We start from the raw sequence: 19284 nt of genomic DNA, 5'->3' as shown, positions 1-19284 counted from the left end.
CTGTAAGTTTGGAGTTGGACTTGGACACGAGTCCAAGTCTCTTTTCCAGATTCTTTAGGATTGAGAGAGAGCAGGAGCGAACGAGCAAGAGATTTTTATCTAGATATCTGTACATTAACATGTCTTGTTTTCTTCGCAATCTGAGGGAGCTTCCTTCCGTGTTCTCTTGACTGCTAGAATCCAGTTTCCTATCTCTCATGAGTTCAAACACTAGCTCCCCCATTTACTGAGTATCATCGAACAGTTTACTTAACCGCCCTGAGTCTCTTCCTTCTTTGAAAATGATGTTAATACCTAGCCCATTCAGTTATCGGGATTAAAATATTGGGATTCCACGTACATATCATGTGCATCCAGCGCTCAAGCTTAGGATGGGTATTCAGTTAATGAGCTGTCTCAGATTAAAATGGAGCCCACCTGTCTGAAGGTATCTGCCAGAGTATGAGCGCCCGTGGAGTGCGATGTATTATTTCCTCTGGAGAGGTTCCTGCTTGTATGACTGCAACCAATGGCCATTGCGTCCTTTCACCTCTGGATGTCAAAGAGATCTAGTTCAGATGGCAGGGCTTGGTCGCTCTCCCACGGCTCAGTCTTTGCCCTCTGGCTAGAATCTAATGACTGCCCTTTGGGCAATGCTTCTTGTCAGCTAGGTTTCTTTATTCTGCCACTTTTGTAGTAGTGTTGACTTTAAACAGAGGCTATTCGCATTCTATTTTCACTGAGCAATGCAGGCGTTTAGAGACACCCATCAGAATGCAGGCAGGATCTTCCTTTTTCCCCTTCCTATACCACTCTTGATGGCTTTGGCCAGTCGTTTCTCTCACAAAGCAAAGCTCAGGAGTCCAAATCAGTTGGAACCTGGGACGCTCCTGATAGAAGGATCCAGACTCTCCTCCCAGTTTTCCTAATCCATTTCTCATAGCTGCTACTGTCTCCTCCCTGATTCCCAGACAGCTTCCATTCCCAAAGGCCATCATATATGCTGCTTTAATCTCACCATCAGACAGCAAATGTTGTCGATGTAACTAATGCCCTTAGATTCCTCCCCACTCCTAGTTTCAGACCTGTGGTGGAAAGCCATGGCTTCTGATGGCAGGTGCCTCTGCTGCTACAGGCCCCGGCCATGCCCCAACGCCAGTCCCCCTACCAGTGGGGCGGCTGTCTGCCGCCATTCTCCTGCTTCCTTAGATCACAAGTCTGTATCCTGATTTGTTTCCGTGTAAGACTTAATCATAGGGCCGGTCCTGGAGCTGGGGAGGCAGGGAGTCCGAAAACAACTTTTCCATGAGTAATGTTTATTCCCCCGTGCCAACAATGACCTCCTCGCATGTGCGAGGAATACGAGCATAGAAAAGGAGGCACAGAGGAGCTGTGACACAGAAGTCTCTCCCCAGACAAAGGCAATGCTGAGCTGTTTCGTGCAGCAGGGCCGAGAAAAGAACTTCACTCTCCAGGTGCCTCAAAGAGCTGATGCTGTAAAAAGCCAGCCTGGTCACAGGAGACCGCACTGAGGTGCCTAACAACCTACTGTAGTCCTGTCCCCTGTGGCAGGCCCCTGCAGACTAAGAAAAAAGAGGGGTGCCAGGGTGGCTCAGTCAGTTAAGCGTCCGACTTCGGCTCAGGTCGTGATCTCACAGTTCGTGGGTTCAAGCTCCGCATCGGGCTCTGTGCTGACAGCTCAGAGCCTGGAGGCTGCTTCGGATTCTGTGTCTCCCTCTCTGCCCCTCCCCCACTTGCACTCAGCGTCTTTCTCTCTCTCTCTCTACCTCTCTCTCTCTCTCTCTCAAAAATCAATAAACATTAAAAAAAAAAAGAATAAAGACATTCACCTGGTGCTTGAATTCTGGTAGTTGGTAACCTGGTGAAGTAAGGCTGGGGAAATTGGTTCCTAGAGTATGACCCTTCCTTTTTATTATCTGTTGGGTTGATAGCATCACCTATATAGATCTGACAGATTTTTTTTTTTTTTTAAACCATAGCTTTAAGAGGCCTTATGGAACTGGGAGTTTATAATATTTATGACACGAGCATGGTTTTATTATACCGGATTTACACAATTCTAGAGGCAGGTGGGATTTAATTTTATTCATCCCCCTCCCCTCCTTCCAGGTCCAAAGGCTTAAATGCCTCCCCTAAGTTCTTACGACTGGGTAGAACAGAATAGACTGTTCTTAGGCTAGAGCGGGAACACAGAGAGTCTCAGAAGCACAGGTAATTCAAAACTTTGCTCTATATTTCAATGCCTGATAAAATGTCTAATTGTGACCCAGTGCTAATATTAACCGTGGCTTCTGCCCCGTCAGTGGGCGTGGCTAGTTGGGAGCATGGACCGCTGTACCTCTGATTGCCTGGGGAAGCTGAGGCCTGGCCGTGCTCGATGGCAGCTGCTAGCACTCGCCGAATGTTCCTGACAGAAAATGGCGGCGTCTTCGCCCTGCATAGTTACTGGACAGCCACTAAGTTTGGGAAGCTGAGATTCTTTGGGGAGTAAAAAGCAAGAGGGGAAAGAATCTGTTTTAAGACAGTCCCGCCTGAATTACCATCCTGGTTCATTAACGGCAATGTTTAGGGTAATATTTCCTGCCATGTTAAGATCTCTGGGGTTTAACTGTGTTCCTGTCCCCAAGCCTTCTGAGGTCAGTGGCGTGTCCCACCAAGCATTGTCCATTTTCCACGAGCTGGGACACACTAGGATGGGCTCTTCCTCCCTGTGCAGACTGAAATTTCCAGTAGCATTTTCTTTGTTTGCTTTTTTTATTTGAGAGGGAGAGCAAGTTGGAGAGAGGGGCAGAGAGAGAGAGAGAGAGAGAGAGAGAGAGAATCTTAAGCAGACTCCGCAGTCAACACAGAGCCCCATGCGGGGCTTGATCTCACGACCCTGGGATCATGACCTGAGCCGAAATCAAAAGTCGGACACTCAACCGACTGAGCCACCCAGGCGCCCTTCCAGTAGCATTTTCAATCTGGAAAAAAAGCTGAGCGCATGATAAATAATACGTGCTTACCCACAACTCTACTATATTACTATTAATGCTTCTAACACTAGTATTATTTACATAGTAAGAGATGCAAGAAATAGAAGTGGATGAAGTCATATAAAAAGTTCTGGTGCTTCTCCCACGCTCCAGCAGATGGTTGCGTGCCCCCTACTTAGAGGCCGCTGCTTTAGAGAATGTTAGCGTAGGGGTGGGGAGGGGTACAGAACCAGGGGAGTGGATATGAGATGCAACGGACGTAAGAGGAAGATGGTAACTGGCCTCTTTGATATCTTCCTCCCTGTCTTTAGGGCGGATCGCGTGTTTTCGGAGTACCTACTTCTAGGGCACCTGAGCGGCCCAATCGGCTAATTGGCCGACTCTTGGTGTCAGCTCAAGTCATGGTCTCACGGTTGGCGAGTTCGAGCCCCGTGTTGGGCTCTGCACTGACAGTGCAGGGCCTGCTGGGGATTCTCTCTCTCCCTCTCTCTCTGCCCCTCCCCTGCTCTCTCTGACGCCCCCCTCAAAATAAAGAAACTAAAAAAAAAAAAAAGAAAAAAAAAAAAAAAGACTACCTGTTCTTAGGAGCTCGTCAATTCCAGAAGAGAAGCATAGCCGAGCCACCTCTCTTTCCTCTGGCCCTCCGCCCCACAGCCATCACCTTCAACTCTTGTCCGGACACTCAACCGACTGGCTACCAAAAAGGCCAGAGAAGTGATCCTGAAAGCAATGCACGTGGGCATGGCTGCAGAGGCTGGCAGTCTGGCCCTCTCTGCCCATCGTGCTTCGGGCAGATCTATTAGCGCTACTTTAAGATGTGAGAGAGACTCAAGCCAGAAGAACATCTGGGAGGGAAGGGAAGAGAAGGTGGGCAGGCCAGCGAAACAGCCAGAAAGCAGCTATGCTGTGATGTGAGAAGCTGAGGCAAGTCTAGTAACTTCTTCCAAGAAATACTGAGTACTTTACGGAGGGGTGGGAAAGGTTTCCACCAAGCCCCAGGGGAAGCAGTCTCAACAGCTGGAATGAGGAAAATAGGTGATTGAGAAAGAGAGTGAAAGCGCCCTCCCTCGGAGCCTCCCGCCCTCCTCCACCCCCTGCAGGGGATTCCATGTTGCATCCTGGGAGTCCCCTGTGTGATTTGTGCGCCCAGGGCTGAGTGAGGCCAACAGTGCGTGACAGCTTTGGACCTTCCCTCCCCAGCCCAACCCCAGGCTCTGTGAATTCTTTTCGGTTCAGCCCCTCCTTGCCCAGAGCCGGGCTTCTGGGATGGCTGGCATAATGCTGCCAGGCAGGGGACAGGGCAGTCTTGATGGGGAGAGGGGATGAGTCTTCCTGAGCCTGAGAACCACCCCCTCCCCCCACCGCTTTGCCCCCGCTTCCAGGCCGGGAACCCTTTGTGCCGCATTCCTTTCGCAGCTCAGCAGAAAAGCTTGCAAGTTCTGTTTCGTTCTGGACCTTCTTGTTGCCTTGCATGGAACATCAGCTAGGGGCGGTGGGGAGAGAGATAGCACTCCCTCCTGGGCCGAGGCAGATGTCGCATCCACCCTTGGAAGTAGGGCTTTCACTCTTTTTATTTAGCTCTGACGTGTGAGCACCGGGGAGCGTGACACTGGAGGGAAGCACCCGCGTGCGGTGTGGGAGCAGGTGGCCGAGCAGAGGGCTGCGGAGGGCAGACCAGGGAGCTTTCTTGCCCTGCGCCAGCTTTGGGGTGTTCAGAAAAGGCGTGGAGAGGAGGGCCAGACAAAGGGAGACACTCCCTGCCGACGCTGCGGGGCTAGGTTCACTGAGCATCAGGAAGGGGCCATTCTTCCCCAAGTCCGGCATCCTCTTGCGGTGACCCTGAGGAGATGGCTTTATCTCTAGGGGCTGGAGGTCCAGCAGCCAGAGAGCACATCTCCGAGCTGTGGGTGTGCTAGGCTAGAGATGCTGAGGTCGTGACATTTGCCGAAAGCCTGCCGGTCCCTGTGCTGATGTCAAGCTCCCCCTCCCCTCAGCCCCCCCAAAGCAAGGTTTTTAAGGTAGGACTTGAAAGGTATTCTGCTGCCTGTTCTCCTGTACCAAAGAGGGCTGCCTTCCACCCCACCCAGGGCAACCTGTCCCTGGTACTATGTGTGTGGGAGATGAGTCTGCTTCTCTTTGGCAAGGTGTCATAACTCAGCCAGCTGGGAAGTCCCTCGTGATGTCTGACCCAGCCCCACCCTTTCTGGGGCTGAGCTGGCTCTCGTGAGGGGTGCCACTGCCGACAGCGCTTGGCGTCCCAGGGAGGCTGGCCCTGGCCCTTCCCTGCTGGAGCCAGGCCACTGAGGGCCGGGCTGCCGCCTCTCCTCCCAAGCCCTGGTTCCCCGCACAGACCCACAGCAGACACAGATTTTCCACTGCTGCGTATTCCGTCTCCTGCCAGCCTGGGCAGGGGCCGTGAAACTCCCCAGCACGGGGTAGGGGCGATGACTTCAGAGCCTGACATTCTTTGTCGCCTCTCCCAGCTCATGTGTTCAGTCAGGTTCTTAGAGCCAAAAGCACTCCTGATTTGGGTGGGGCTTTCTCTCTCCCATGTTCTTGGGGACAAAGATTCCTCTCTCTCTCTCTCTCTCTCTCTCTTTTTTTTTTTTTTTTTTTTGATGTATTTCTAAGGGAAATCCTTTTCCTGTGTTTCCAGCATTCTCTCCCTGCCAAGCTTCTCTCCAGGAAGCTGCGTATTTGAGAAGCCACTGCAGAGATCAGGGTCTAATACCTTGTCCTCGGCTAGACAAGGATTTATGCGAAGTTACCTCTGTGGAGAGCAGGGCCTGAGAGCCTCTGGGGGCAGGAAGAATGGAATGAAAAGCCCAAAATTGGGGATTGGCTGAGCTCCCAGGCCCGCAGGCTTTCCCGTGCCCTGCCACAAGTCGGAGTGAGGATTCCCAAGGCTACTCTGCTAACAGTCCCCACAGGCCCCTCCCTGCCTCAGGGCACACTGGGAACTGGGACGGCCACTTGACTTCTTAAGATAGCTACTGCAACAGCTTAGGGTGACTTAAGGTGGAGCAGAGAGATGAGAGAAAATGGCAAACAGGAAGTTCGTGTGTGACTTTGAGGCCATCGAGGCAAGAGCAAGGCCTGACCTTTCTGTTTTCCGTAATGTGTGTTGTTTGGTTTGCTTGGATCCAAAAAAGGCCATAATGAACCTTGTATCGAGTGCGAGATTCATAGGTTGGACTCTGATAGACCCGGTGGCACCATCCCTGAGGACAGGAAGGAGACACTAACTCGGCCCGGTTGTAAACCGTGGGATCAGGGCCGATTGGCGTAGAGGCGCAGAGGAAAGCGGCACGCGGGCCACCAGCCATGGGACCCAGGGGGTGCCGGGTGGTTTCCAGGAGGCGGGAGCTTCGGGGCCCAAACCTGGGAAGTCCCGGTCCAAGCAGGACCAGTTAGTCACCCTGGAACGAAGCCGCTTCCACACCCCAGCCCCCTCTGCGTGTAGGTGGGCGTGCAGCTGCTTCCTGGGGAGTGGAATAGACTGTGTCACACACGAGCCCGAGTAGTTACATAACCTCTCCAGGCCTCAGGCTGCTGATATGTAAAATGGGGTTAACAGTAACTGTCTCATAGGGGTTTGCAGCGTCTGAACGAGAAGGCACCAATGTGCCTGGTGAAGCATCTGGCACCTAGTAATCACTTAAACGTTAGCAACCTGATTTATTACTCATCCATTCAGTTCATTCAGCACACTTGTATGCGTACAATGCCGGGCACTGTTGTAGACCTAAGGAACAAAGACAAAGCTCCCGCCCTTGTGGAGGGGGCGGTGGACGGACATAATGAATACGTCGTATAACATATTAGGGGAGAAGACCTGTGGAAGGAAACAGTGACACAGCATAAGGGGATCGAGAGTGCTGGAGCGGAGAAGCCATATTATTAAATCAGTGAGGTCAGGGTCGGTGTACAAACACCGGAAAGAGGTAAGAGAATGAGCTAGTGAACAGCAAGCTGAGCCAAGGAGGAGCTACTGCAGGGCCCTGAAATAGAAGCTTCTCGAACGCGTTCAGGGCATGGCAGGAAGGCTCGCTGGGCAAGGAGCAAATAGTAGGAGTTGAGGGGTGGGAGGCCGGGGGCTCTTGAGGGGCCTTACGGGCCATCATAAAGGCCCCGGTGCCCGCTTTCACTCCAAGTAAAAGCCACCAGTGGGTGAGTGCCAGGGGTTGGGTTTGAAAAAGATCGTTCTGGCTACTGTGCTGGGAGGAGACGGGGCACAGGACAGCAGGGGTGGGAGCAAGGTTACCAGTTAGAGGACAGTCGTCATCACCCAGGCAAGAGAGGGTGCCAGCTCACACTAGGATGGTGGCAGTGGAAAGTGAGAAGGGACTAGACCTTGGGTATATTTTGAAGATAAAGCTGCCAGGATGTGCTGGCTGAATGGATAGAGCACGAGAGAGAGGGAGGTCACAGGGTATTAATCTGAGAACAGAGAGGGCAGGATGACCTCAGATGGGTGCTTTCAGCTAGATTGTTGTTGCTGCTGTGGCTTTGGCCTCCGTTGGGGTCTTGGGATGTCCCTTAAGATGACCTCTAGTATCTGATATCTGGTTTGCCCTCACAGTCATCTACTCACCTTGGTAAGGGGGCAATGGCATCTCCTCGCTGCTTCCTTGAGAAACGTCCCTGGGGAGATGAACAAGTGATCAGAACTCCTGTTTCCCTCGAGCAAACCTGGCCCTCCAGTAGAGGGGTCCCAAACTGGCACAGCCTCGCTCTCTCAGGTCCTCGGGGAGAAAGAACCGGCCAGGACCCGCCGACTGCTCCGCCTCTGCCTGCCTGGGGGTCACGATGCCCTGCCCAGAAACACTCCTTTCCCAGGCCCTTGCTTTCCCTTCCCACTGGGAACCCGACTTTGCAGTGCGGTGGAGGCAGGGAGCCTCTGGGAAGCAGCCCAACTTGCTTCTAGTGCTTTGGCCAAACCCACTCCCCCACAGAGTTGGCTACGCCACTCAACCAGAGGCCAGGGTGGCAAATCTGGGCACTGGGAGGCAGGAGGCCCTGGATTAGAATATGGGCACCGCTTCCCTGACCGGCTCCCCATTTCCCTCTCAGACTGAGCGCTGGCAGGTGAGAGTGGTCTCTATTCCCCAACTCCACCAGTGTGGAAGCCAGTTCACCACCACTGCCCCCCGAGCCCGCACGCGCGCGCGCGCGCGCACACACACACACACACACACACACACACACTTTCCCTCCACTCAGGGTCCTTCATCTACCCTCCCAGACAGGGGAGTATCTTGAGTACCCCTCCTGATGGTTTTTGTCTTCTGGATGCAGAAATGGAGGCCATCTCAGACCCTACAAGCAACACCCCTTCTGGTTTCCCCTTTCCCAAGTCTTTTTCTGTCCAAGTACCTTCCCGAGATCTGACCCAAATCTCTCCTCTTGCCACTTAAGATACCACTCTTGGGTCCTGTTGAGCGGAGACGGAGAGTAGAGGTCTGCCTTCACGCCGCGCCCCCCTCCCCACCGGGGGAATAGCCCTTCCTGTTGACCAAAGTGTGAAGCAGCCCTCTGGCATCAGCATCTCCAATTCTCCTTGCAGTTTCCTGTCCCCTGCTCTCCCTCGTGAGGCTTCATGGAGTGTCCCTGCCCTCTGATTCTAACTCTCCTCTGCTAGGACTTTCTTTTCCCCAGACAAAGCTCGCCCCACCCTGCCTGTGGGTGGGAACCCATGGAACAGTGCAGCTCCAGGTGCCAAGCCCAGGGCTTATCTGCTGCTCTGGGTAAACAACTTGAGAAATGCCACCTGGCATCCGTTGAAGTTTTAGGATTTCCCTCCTTCCCCTACAGTATAACCCCCTCCTGGGGCCCAGCAGAGGAGCCTAAATATAAGGCCTGGGGGCCCCTGGGTGGCTCAGTCTGTTAAGCGTCCGACTTTGGCTCCGGTCACCATCTCACAGTTCATGAGTTCAGGCCCCGCGTCGGGCTCTGTGCTGACAGCTCGGAGCCTGGAGCCTGCTCCGGATTCTGTGTCTCCCACTCTCGCTCTGCCCCTCCTCCCCGACTCTCTCTCTCTTTCAAAAATAAATAGACATAAAAAAAAAAAAAAAGTCCTGAAATAAAGGCGGCACTGAGAATAGGGAATAATTCTGCCTATCCCTTTTCTCTCTGGAACATGTCTGGAATATGGGTGCACACTCATACAGGTTTATAAGCATATGTGCTAGAGGGAAGCATGCTGGTAATCAAGGACTGCATACCGTCTGACTTTGCCTCTTCACTTTCGTGTTCTCTTTTCAATCAATGTGAATAATAGTGCTTCTCTTAATACCTAATACTTAGTCTAAGTAGTACTTCTGTAAGTCCACAGTACTTACTAGAATGGTAGCACCTCTTAGCGGTGTGTGTCTGTGTCTGTGGGGGAGGTGACAGAAAACGGGGGAACATATGCCTCAAGGGGATGGCCACAGTTGGGAGTCCGAAAGCCTCTCCTGTTCTCCTACAGCCCCTGGAACTTCCAATCGGGACAACTGGTCCGGCTGTCTCCTAGCTTCCTAGCGTGACCTTGAGCAGAGAGCTTATTCTTCCGGGCCTTTGTGTGTGAGCCAGTGGATGGAAGCTAACTCTGTTGTAGAATCATCACCAGTAGTTACATGTTAATGTGAGAGGAAAGTTCTGTCAGCCCCAGGGACCGTTTGAATGTCTGTGTTCTCAGAGCTGGAGCCTGCAGCATCCTTGGGAGGAGGCGGTGAGGTGTTAGATCTAGGCTAGCTTACCCTGGGGACAGAGCAGCAGCCAGTGGCCGCCTGTGACCACCTTGTCCCAGTTTGCCCATTTTGAGACTGAAGGTATCACACACACACACACCCCCTCCCCCCCGCGTCCTGGGCAAAGTGGGGAGATTGGTCACCCTGGCTGGATCTCACACTTGGGCAGAACAGGAAGCGGAGGGTCTTTATTTAGGTCTTTCAACTGCCTTCTTCTGTCCCTCATTTCTTCCCCTTTTTGCTCACCTGCTCATCCTACTCGTATCTCCTTCCCAGGTCTGTCTGGGAACCCTGCGGACCTGGAGAAACGTAAGCACGTGTTCGGACAGAACTTTATCCCCCCCAAAAAGCCCAAGACCTTCTTAGAACTAGTGTGGGAAGCCCTTCAAGATGTCACACTCATCATCCTGGAGATTGCAGCCATCATCTCCCTCGTCCTGTCCTTCTATCGGCCCCCCGGTGAAGAAAATGAACGTGAGTGTCCACAGCAGCCCAGCGCGGCTCTGATCGGCGTTCTTTCCAGCACCTCCAATAAGCACTGGTCTTAGCAGTTGGCAGGGTGTAGCTTAAAAGTTCGGAGGGGGGCGGGGGCAGGGCTCTCCAAAGAAAACCAGCAAGTAGCTAGTAAGCTGTTCTTCCAACCCATCCTGATTCCAGGGTCTCCCTCCCCTTCTCCTATCAAATCCTCATGCAGAATATCAGCAGTCCTCTACCCTCACCCAACCAACAAAACCTGCTTCTCCCAGTGCCCCCCCGCCAGCTATTTGGCATCATGGGAAATAGCAGCGACCTGGAGCCTGACCACGTTAGGAATCCTAAGTTGTGCACATGCGACTGGCCAGTCATTGGCAATGACATGTTTCGTGCTATCTAGCACGCAAATAATTCTATTGGCAACGAGACGGTGCCCAATCGTGCCATCCTCCAGTACCCTCAGAGGATGGCTCTACTACCCAAGGGTTTTATTTTCTATTATTCTCCTTCCCTGACTTGCCGTTCTGGGGATTGTGGAGACACTACTTCCGTTTTGAATGTTAACAAAAGGTCCCCAGCTGACCCTTCCACTCTCTCCTTTCCCTGGGCTAGAGTGTGGTCTACCCGTAAGTAGCCCAGAAGATGAAGGAGAGGCAGAAGCCGGCTGGATTGAGGGGGCAGCCATCCTGTTCTCCGTGATCATCGTGGTGCTGGTGACTGCCTTCAATGATTGGAGCAAAGAGAAGCAATTCCGGGGGCTGCAGAACCGCATCGAAAAGGAACAGAAATTCTCCGTGATCCGAAATGGTCACATCATCCAGCTCCCCGTGGCTGAGATCGTGGTGGGTGACATCGCCCAAATCAAATACGGTGAGAACTCGAGCTTCTTGTACCTGTGGCACCCTCCCTATCTGAGGGCTAGGTCCTTTGGCATAGGGGGCTGGGAATCACCGAAGACCCAAAAAGATAAGACCGCAATCGTGTTAGCTTCTAAGTCAGGGGAAGGAGGTTGTGGAGAAGGATCTAAAGAAAGAAGAAACTCTCCCTAAAAAGTGTCAGACTTGTACCCTGTGTGTCTTAGGGTTAAAAATCCATAATGTTGAGGCCATGAGAAGTAACTGTTAATTCATAAGGAGTTGACAGGTTGTCAGAGATGAAGTCATCTTTCAGAGGCTCTCCAGGTACCCCCCTGGGCCATTGCCCTATGGGCAGGGCCCGTGGAAGCAGCCCTGAAATGGGGTTGGATGGTTCCTACCCTCTGCCAAGCTCTTTCCTCCCCTCTTTCCCTGTTGCCCTTTCCCCTCTCTGCACTAGGTGACCTACTGCCCGCAGATGGGATCCTGATCCAGGGGAACGATCTCAAGATTGATGAGAGCTCTCTGACTGGGGAATCAGACCATGTCAAGAAGTCTGTGGAAAGGGACCCAATGCTGCTCTCAGGTATGGCCTCTGGCTGCTTCGGCCCCCATTCTACTTCCCATTCTACCTCCCCCAGCCAGCCAGGCTACGGAGACCTGCTCCAGGCCTCGCTCTCTCTTCTGGCCCTACCCCCTCTCCTTCCCCTAGCTTTATCTGGGGCAGCAGCATATCGGTGGGTTGCATACAGGGTTATTGGGCAACCTAAAAGAGGTTCTCTACAGCAAGTGCTCTAGGAGCCTTGGTAGGGCGCTGCTGGTGGGGGTGGGGGTGGGGGTGGGGGAAAGAGTCTTACCCTAAAGCAGTTAGACGCACTTTTCTCCTTACCCCCCAATCTGCTTGGTCCATTTGTTTTGATTTGATTATTATTTTTTAACTGTACATATATTTATTGAAAAGAAACCATGTGCAGTTGAAACCCGTGTTGTTCAAGGGTCAACCATATTAGCTAAAGCTGGGAGCAACAGTACTTGGGTGAGTAAAGATAACCAGCGTTCTAGAGCAGTGATTCTCAACCTTGGCTACCCGTTGGAATCAGCTGGAGTGCTCGGTCTACTTTAAATGGGCCCAGCTCTTGACCGTTTCCCACTATCTGCCGAGCGGATCATTATCCGTGGGGAAGGAAGGCAGAGGGACTGTTGTTTTCTAAGTTTGCGTTCCACACCAAAGCCTGGCTAGGTATAAAAAACAACACTCCTCCCACCTTCTCCTTTCTCACATAGGGACCCATGTCATGGAAGGTTCTGGCCGGATGGTAGTGACAGCTGTGGGTATCAACTCTCAGACTGGAATCATCTTTACCCTTTTGGGAGCCAGCGAGGGAGAAGAGGAGGAGAAGAAGAAAAAAGGTAAGGGGCGTTTGAGATGACATTCTGTTCCCACCCATGCCCATGGACAAAGCGGGAGGCAAGAGAACACACCCGGATGGAACATCTGCGTGGAAGAAGCTGCTGGATGAAGAGCACAGATATCTGAACGTCTTGCCGAGATAAAGATGTCAAGCCTGGCTCCCCAGGGTGCTCTGATGAAAACCAAGTCAGGTCACCTCTGAGGCTCAACTCCCGTGTCTGTTAATGGCTGTGCAGGGGCAGGGAGCTGGCTAGGTGCTCCGGCCCCAGATGCCCTCCGTGCAACCCCCCAACCCTTCTTCCACAAACGTGGGGGATTAAATGACCCGTCAAGGCTGAGGGTAAACTGCCAAAACCGTGGGCTGTCAGGGGAAGAGAGACACAGCTAGGAGAGTGGGAACAGAGAGGTAATGTCTCCCCCCAGAGTTAGTCCTGTCTCTGCCATTCACGTGCTCCTGAAGGGAGGAAACACAGAGGGTGAATGAAGAAGAGATACTGAAAAGAAGTCTTCCCCTTTCCCTAGGCATTCCTTCTTTCCTTGGAGGAGGGAAGGATTTCTGTCCCTTGGCTAGAGGACCATCTCAGGCTGTTTCGTGGAGGGCGGGTTATCAAAAGGAAATGAAACACGTTCCCCCAGGAGCTAGACTAGTGGTTTTTGCAGCTACCTGCAAATGAGTAAGGAGGAAGCTTGCCTGGTGCCGGTGAATTGACACGGAGACCCCTTTCAGAGCTTTCGCCATTAGGCAGAAACAGTTCCAGCCTCTCACTTTCTAACCCCCACCCCATTTCTCCCAGCGATGTGACTCAGGCCGGGAGCAGCCTCCCAGCAGCGGCCGGGCTCCGGGAGAACGCAGCTCAGGTGTGGGTGTGCACTCACCTGCACGAGTGGCTGGTCTGCACCCCCAGGATTCAGGAGAGCCCCTCGTGAGCATGGATGTGAGCAGAGACGTGAACTTCCTTTATAGTCCCTTCCCTGCCGCTCAGCCCCTTTGCTGTCGCCCTTTTGGGCTCTGAGCAGGACCAACAGATTGGATATCTGATCTCTTAATAGTCGCTTTGGGTCTCCACCCCACTTTTTTCTTTCTTGTTCAAACAGGTAAAAAACAAGGAGTCCCTGAAAATCGCAACAAAGGTAACCTCGCCACCCACTCATTTACCATCTCTACCTGCCCACACTCAAATCAGACCTTTCCAGGCCATCTGCCTTCTCCCTTTGTCCTCTCCATAAATCTGTTATCTGCTGCTGTGGCCTGGATGCCTCATCCTGAGGAAGGTGCAGAGATTTGGGGGCGGTCTCAGGGGGTCCCAATCCCAATCCAAAATGGGACAACAGCACCCTCTGCTGTTGTCTCATGGAATCTCCTGTCAAGGTTTCTCTTGGGGAGCGTGTGGGATGGATCAGCTCTTCTCTGGGCTCTGAACGCATTGCTTCATTGCCCTCGGCCAGATTTAAACACCAAAGGTCATCGGTTTCCGGGCTGGAAGACTTCAGGGTCCTCACGGTGGAGGGAGATGGGGTGGGCAGTCCCTGCACCCTCCTCTTGCTAGCTGCCTCATCGGTGTCCTCTTCTGGTCTGGTCTTCTCTTCTAGTCTTCTCGGGGGTGCTTGGACAGAGCCCTTTCTCTGTACCTCTCCCCACCTCTTTCTTTGTTCTCCCCTCAGTCTGTTTTCTTCCTCCCGATCTGGTGTGTGTTTTCTTTTTGGTGGCTGTGTCTACATCCCGTCTCTGTCTTGTTTGTGAGTCTGACAACAGAGACAGTATCTCAGGAAGGGCATCCTAAGCAAAAGGACTGAGCTCCAACGGGGGTGAAGCTGGAGGGGTGCTAGGACCCAGCGAGAATGGCTCTCTTGAGACAGCCACTAGTGATTATTTTGCTCTTTGGACCCGTGTCATAGGAGTCTTCAGGAATAAAGTCATCCCATCGGAGAACCAGGGCTCCACAGAAATAATTCTTTAATTTTAGGTCTCTTTAACTCTTCTTTCGAAAGCAAAATGGGTTTATATGTCTGTCTTTATCCCTCTCATTCCAGAGGGTCCCTCATACCAGCTTCTTCCCTCTCCCCCGCAAAAGACTTACCCCTGTACCTCCCCACTCTGTGCCTCCCCACCTTCGTCAGACAGGGGAGAAAGGGCATTTCCTTCCGCTGTCATTCGACTGATATGAGGAGGAACTGGAAAACATCTTGTATTGGGGGGGGTCTGTGTTTCTCCCCTGACGGTCTATAGGAAGAGAGAGATGAACCATTTAACAGAGCAGACCGGGAGGGCCCTTACGCTCTAGAAACGTCTTCCAGCCTTCCCCATCGGCCCCTTCCTGCAGTGAAGATTCACCATTCTGAGCACTGAATTCCAGGAGGGATGGTTGTTGGTAATAGCGCTTAGCGGCATGACTAATCCTCTTGCTGGAATAAGCCTGGCTTGGGGCTCTGAGGTGGTGCCAGGAAGCTGCCACTGAAGAGGAAACCCATATCCCGAAAGCACTCCCGTTTCGTCTCCAGTTGTCAGAATATCATTCCAAGGCCCCAGTGGAGGGTGCAAGGCAAGTGCCCCGTCTGGCACGGGGTGAGAGTGGTCAGAATTGACATCGGGGGTCCGAGGTGGATTCCAGGAAGGAGACAGAGGAGTTGGGGTTCTCACGTGCTTGCCACTCGCTGCCGTCACCTTGCGCGCTCACCTGTCCTCTCTGTTGTGCGTACCCTAGCAAAAACTCAGGATGGGGTGGCCCTGGAAATCCAGCCACTCAACAGCCAGGAGGGGACCGACAACGAGGAGAAGGAGAAGAAGGCGGCCAAGCTGCCCAAAAAGGAGAAGTCGGTGCTGCAGGGCAAGCTGACGCGCTTGGCTGTTCAGATCGGGAAAGCTGGTGAGTAGGGCGGCGCCTTCTTGTTGTTCGTTAGTGCTGTTCTGGATCCTGGCCTCCCTGTCTCCCTTCGGTACCAACCGGGCTGGCAGAAAGAAGCCGAAACTTCCAAGGGGCTCGTGCAGCCCAGGGAGTAGGCCCCCTCTCCCTGCCACCCTCCGGCCACTCCCTGGGCCTTTTCAGGGAGAAGCGTGTCCCAGCGTGCGAGGGTTAAAGGCCCCGTGGTCTCTTGCCGCCAAGTGGGAAATAAAGAACTTCTGTCCCACAGGGGAGATTTACTTCAGGGAGACGGAAGACTCTGGTAACCACCCACCTGTTTCGTGTATTGACTTATAAATTCCTCAAGGGCAGAGAAGGCTCCTGTTTCCTGGAGGCAGTTCCCGAGTGTGGTCCTAGCATCTGGCCAGGCACAGGACAGTAAATTCAGAGTAAGGACTGGAGGAAAAAGGAAGCCTGTGGTTGGAGAGGCTCTTTCCAGACTGCCTCTATATTCTCCCTCTACCTTCTGTTGGGGGTTAAGGGGTGGGGGCGGGGGGGGGCGGGGCTGGAGGAGGAAACAGAAGGAATATTGCGCCTTCAGTGGGCAGAGCCCTCCAGGTACGGTCTTGTCCCACTGTTTAATTATCTCCTGACCCCACCCCTCTCTTTACCACAATCAGAGGCTAGACCAGTACATTCTGTGTGGACAATTCACCCGGAACCTGGTTAAAGCGCAGATTCTGAGTCAGGAGGTCGGGGCCTGAGAGTCTGCACTTCTGACAAGCCCCCAGGCGATGCCAGTGCCGCCGATGGGCTGACCACACACTGGGGAGCCAGAAGCTTTGCAGAGCCATTAACCCTGGGTGGTTGTTCCCGCTTACATCGACTGACAATCAAATACAGTTAAACATTCAGTTCCTCGGTCACATCAGCCTGAGTTCAGTCGGTCAATGTCCACACTCAGGTCGTGGCTACCTTATGGGACAGCGCACGCAGCGAACGTTTGAAGCATCGCAGAGAGTTCTGCTGGACCGCATTAGTCTAGCCCTATTCTTTCAGTTCTAGTACCCAGCTGATTTTGACCGCTGTGACATCTCTCGCGTATAAACTGTACACGGATGAGATGAATTGCGGGTGTGGAATCACATTCCTGAGCCTGGTGCATAGGTGTGAAACATTAAACAGACCCCGCCTGACCCCTTCTATTGTCCTCCGGATCCCTGCCCTGCTCTTTAGGGAGTGCGAGCTACCTGGTGGGCCGGCCACTGGGTCTCCTCTCTTGTTTTAGTTTACGTATCAAGCTAGGCCAGGAGTCGGGCGAGGCAATGTGTCACCCTGGGAGGGAGCACTTCCTTAAATTTTGGACCCTACGCACCCAGTTTGCCTCACATCAGCCCTGACCCTGCTGAAGCAAAGCTCAAAAGAATACGCTTTCATTGGTATAATCACCTCTAGCCTTGCTCTGATTCTCTTGAGTCATTAGGCCCTCAGGAAGAGCAAAGACCCAAACTAGACTGGGGTTTGAAGCAAAGCTCTTCCCAGATATTTTGCCACAGAGAGGCGCAGGGTGCCCGGATAGTGATTCCCTCAGCCTTCAGAGTGGCCAGACAGCACCCGGGCCAGGTGCTTTCTGACCTTGAAAAGATTCTTCCATTTACATCAGTGTTGTAGGATGACCAGCTGTCCCTGTTGGCTTGGGACTGTCTTGATTTTAGCTCTGAAAGTCCCACATCCCAGGGAACTGCACAGCCTCAGGCAAACCAGAATAGTTGGTCCCCCAGCCAATGTCCATTCCAGAAAACTCTCTGTGGGGAAGGGGGTGAGGGGATAGATGAAATAGGTGATGGGGATTAAAGAGTACACTTATCATGAACGAAATAAATAAATAAATAAATAAATAAATAAATAAATAAATAAAATTTAAAAAATTTAAAGATCATAATTTTGTTTTGATCTTCTTTAAAAAAAAAAACAAACCTCTCTGTGCCTTGATTTCCCCATGAAAGGGGATGATCATAGTAACTTACCTCACAGGGGTTTCGTGAGGATTAAATGGGTCTGTATACGTGAGGTGCTTACCTGGCCTATAGCAAGCACTATAGAAATATTTGCTTGTTGTAAACATACAAATTGTTGTCACCTCCTATCTATGCTGTGTCAAGAGAAAGGTCAGGAAACACTGTTCTGGAAGTTAGTCATGCAGGTGACCTTAGGGACATCGCTGTGAACGAGTCGTGAATTGATAGGGGAGAAACCCAAATTGATAAACTACTAGGAAGTAGGCAGAGACAGTCACTACGTTATGAATTGTGGAAAGAGGGTAGGTCTGAGATAGAATCATAAAATGCTGGGTTTTTGTTTTTGTTTTTTTGTTTTTTTTTTTTAATTTTTTTTTTCAACGTTTTTATTTATTTTTGGGACAGAGAGAGACAGAGCATGAACGGGGGAGGGGCAGAGAGAGAGGGAGACACAGAATCGGAAACAGGCTCCAGGCTCTGAGCCATCAGCCCAGAGCCCGACGCGGGGCTCGAACTCACGGACCGCGAGATCGTGACCTGGCTGAAGTCGGACGCTTAACCGACTGCGCCACCCAGGCGCCCCGGGTTTTTGTTTTTAGGGTTTTTTTGTTTTTTTTGTTTTTTGAGAGAGGGAGAGAGAGAAAACACATGTGCACGCACACGGGAGGGGCAGAGAAAGAGGGAGAGAATCCTAAGCAGGCCCTTCACTCAGCGCAGAGCCTGACGTGGGGCTCGATCCCATGACCCTGGGATTATGACCTGAGCCAAAATCAAGAGTCAAACACTCAACTGACTGAGCCACCCAGGCACCCCAATAAAATGCTGTTTTAGAAAACTAGACCTGCAACTATGTGGATGGAACTGGAGGGTATTATGCTAAGTGAAATTAGTCCGAGAAAGACAAAGATCATATGACTTCACTCATATGAGGACTTAAAGAGACAAAACAGATGAACGTAAGGGAAGGGAAACAAAAATAATATAAAAACGGGGGAGGGGGGGACAAAACGGAAGAGACTCATAAATATGGAGAACAAACTGAGGGTTGCTGGAGGGGTTGTGGGAGGGGGGATGGGCTAAATGGGTGAGGGGCGCTAAGGAATCTACTCGGGAAATCAGTGCTGCACTATCTGCTAACTAATTTGGGTGTAAATTTTTTAAAATATAAATATAAATAAAAAACATAAAGTATTAGATGACCTTGCCCAAAAGGAAAAAGAAAACTAGACCACCTCCTTGTTTATGAATGAGGAAACAGGCCCAGAGAGGGACAAAACCTGGCACAAAGCCACGAGTCCAGTTAGCGCAGGGCCGAGACTAGAGCCTGTGTCTGTGGGAGACAAAACCAGCGTCTTTTTCCCTGCACGGTAATGTGTAAGCAACAGAGAATGGATAGGGGATCTGGGTACGACTCCCTAGAGGGAGTGGTTCTAAACCCTGGTAGCAAAGCCTCTAACTTCTGCCAGCCCACCGCTGGCTAGGGCCCCGGGAAGGCCCTGGAGCCTGGGTTCATGTGACTTGTTTCCCGGACAGGCCTCATCATGTCTGCCATCACGGTTCTCATCCTGATCTTGTACTTTGTGATTGACAACTTCGTGATCCACCGCAGAGCCTGGCTGCCCGAGTGCACTCCCATCTACATCCAGTACTTTGTCAAGTTCTTCATCATCGGCATCACTGTGCTGGTGGTGGCTGTGCCAGAGGGGCTGCCGCTGGCTGTCACCATTTCCCTGGCCTACTCCGTGAAGGTGAGACGGGAACGAGACTGGCTCTTCTTTCAGGACAGAGATGGGAAGGGAGGGCGCCGTGTAGCCTGGGGTGAAAGGCCGGGCCGTCTCCACAGACCCTGCGTGGCACCTCGCAGGGGCAGAGGCCGCTGGCACTGCTCACAGGTGAAAGGCCCTCTTGATCAGCCACACCAGTGTTTCGGGAGGCCAGTGGAATCTAAAGAGGATTCGCAACAATGGTATCCTGCGTTTTT

At 52.2% G+C, this 19284-nt stretch overlaps 1 protein-coding gene across 14 annotated transcripts in view; it reads left to right on the top strand.

Annotated features, from left to right (window-relative positions):
- ATP2B4 (ATPase plasma membrane Ca2+ transporting 4) overlaps positions 1-19284 on the top strand; it is a 98130-nt gene that overhangs the window by 47928 nt on the left and 30918 nt on the right. For 11 of the 14 annotated variants that reach the window (XM_045456402.1, XM_045456405.1, XM_045456394.1 and 8 more), the window contains 7 exons: positions 9983-10180; positions 10793-11050; positions 11495-11620; positions 12319-12444; positions 13541-13576; positions 15148-15309; positions 18837-19051. In XM_045456402.1, the coding sequence (XP_045312358.1) occupies positions 9983-10180; positions 10793-11050; positions 11495-11620; positions 12319-12444; positions 13541-13576; positions 15148-15309; positions 18837-19051 (1121 nt within the window). The remainder of the gene's footprint in view (positions 1-9982; positions 10181-10792; positions 11051-11494; positions 11621-12318; positions 12445-13540; positions 13577-15147; positions 15310-18836; positions 19052-19284) is intronic. The other 3 variants (XM_045456399.1, XM_045456404.1, XM_045456400.1) reach the window with 1 other exon arrangement.

This window comes from Leopardus geoffroyi, chromosome C3 (assembly GCF_018350155.1).
Source record: "Leopardus geoffroyi isolate Oge1 chromosome C3, O.geoffroyi_Oge1_pat1.0, whole genome shotgun sequence".
In the NCBI taxonomy this organism is placed as follows: Eukaryota; Metazoa; Chordata; class Mammalia; order Carnivora; family Felidae; genus Leopardus; species Leopardus geoffroyi.
This window is presented reverse-complemented; position numbering and strand designations above follow the sequence as displayed.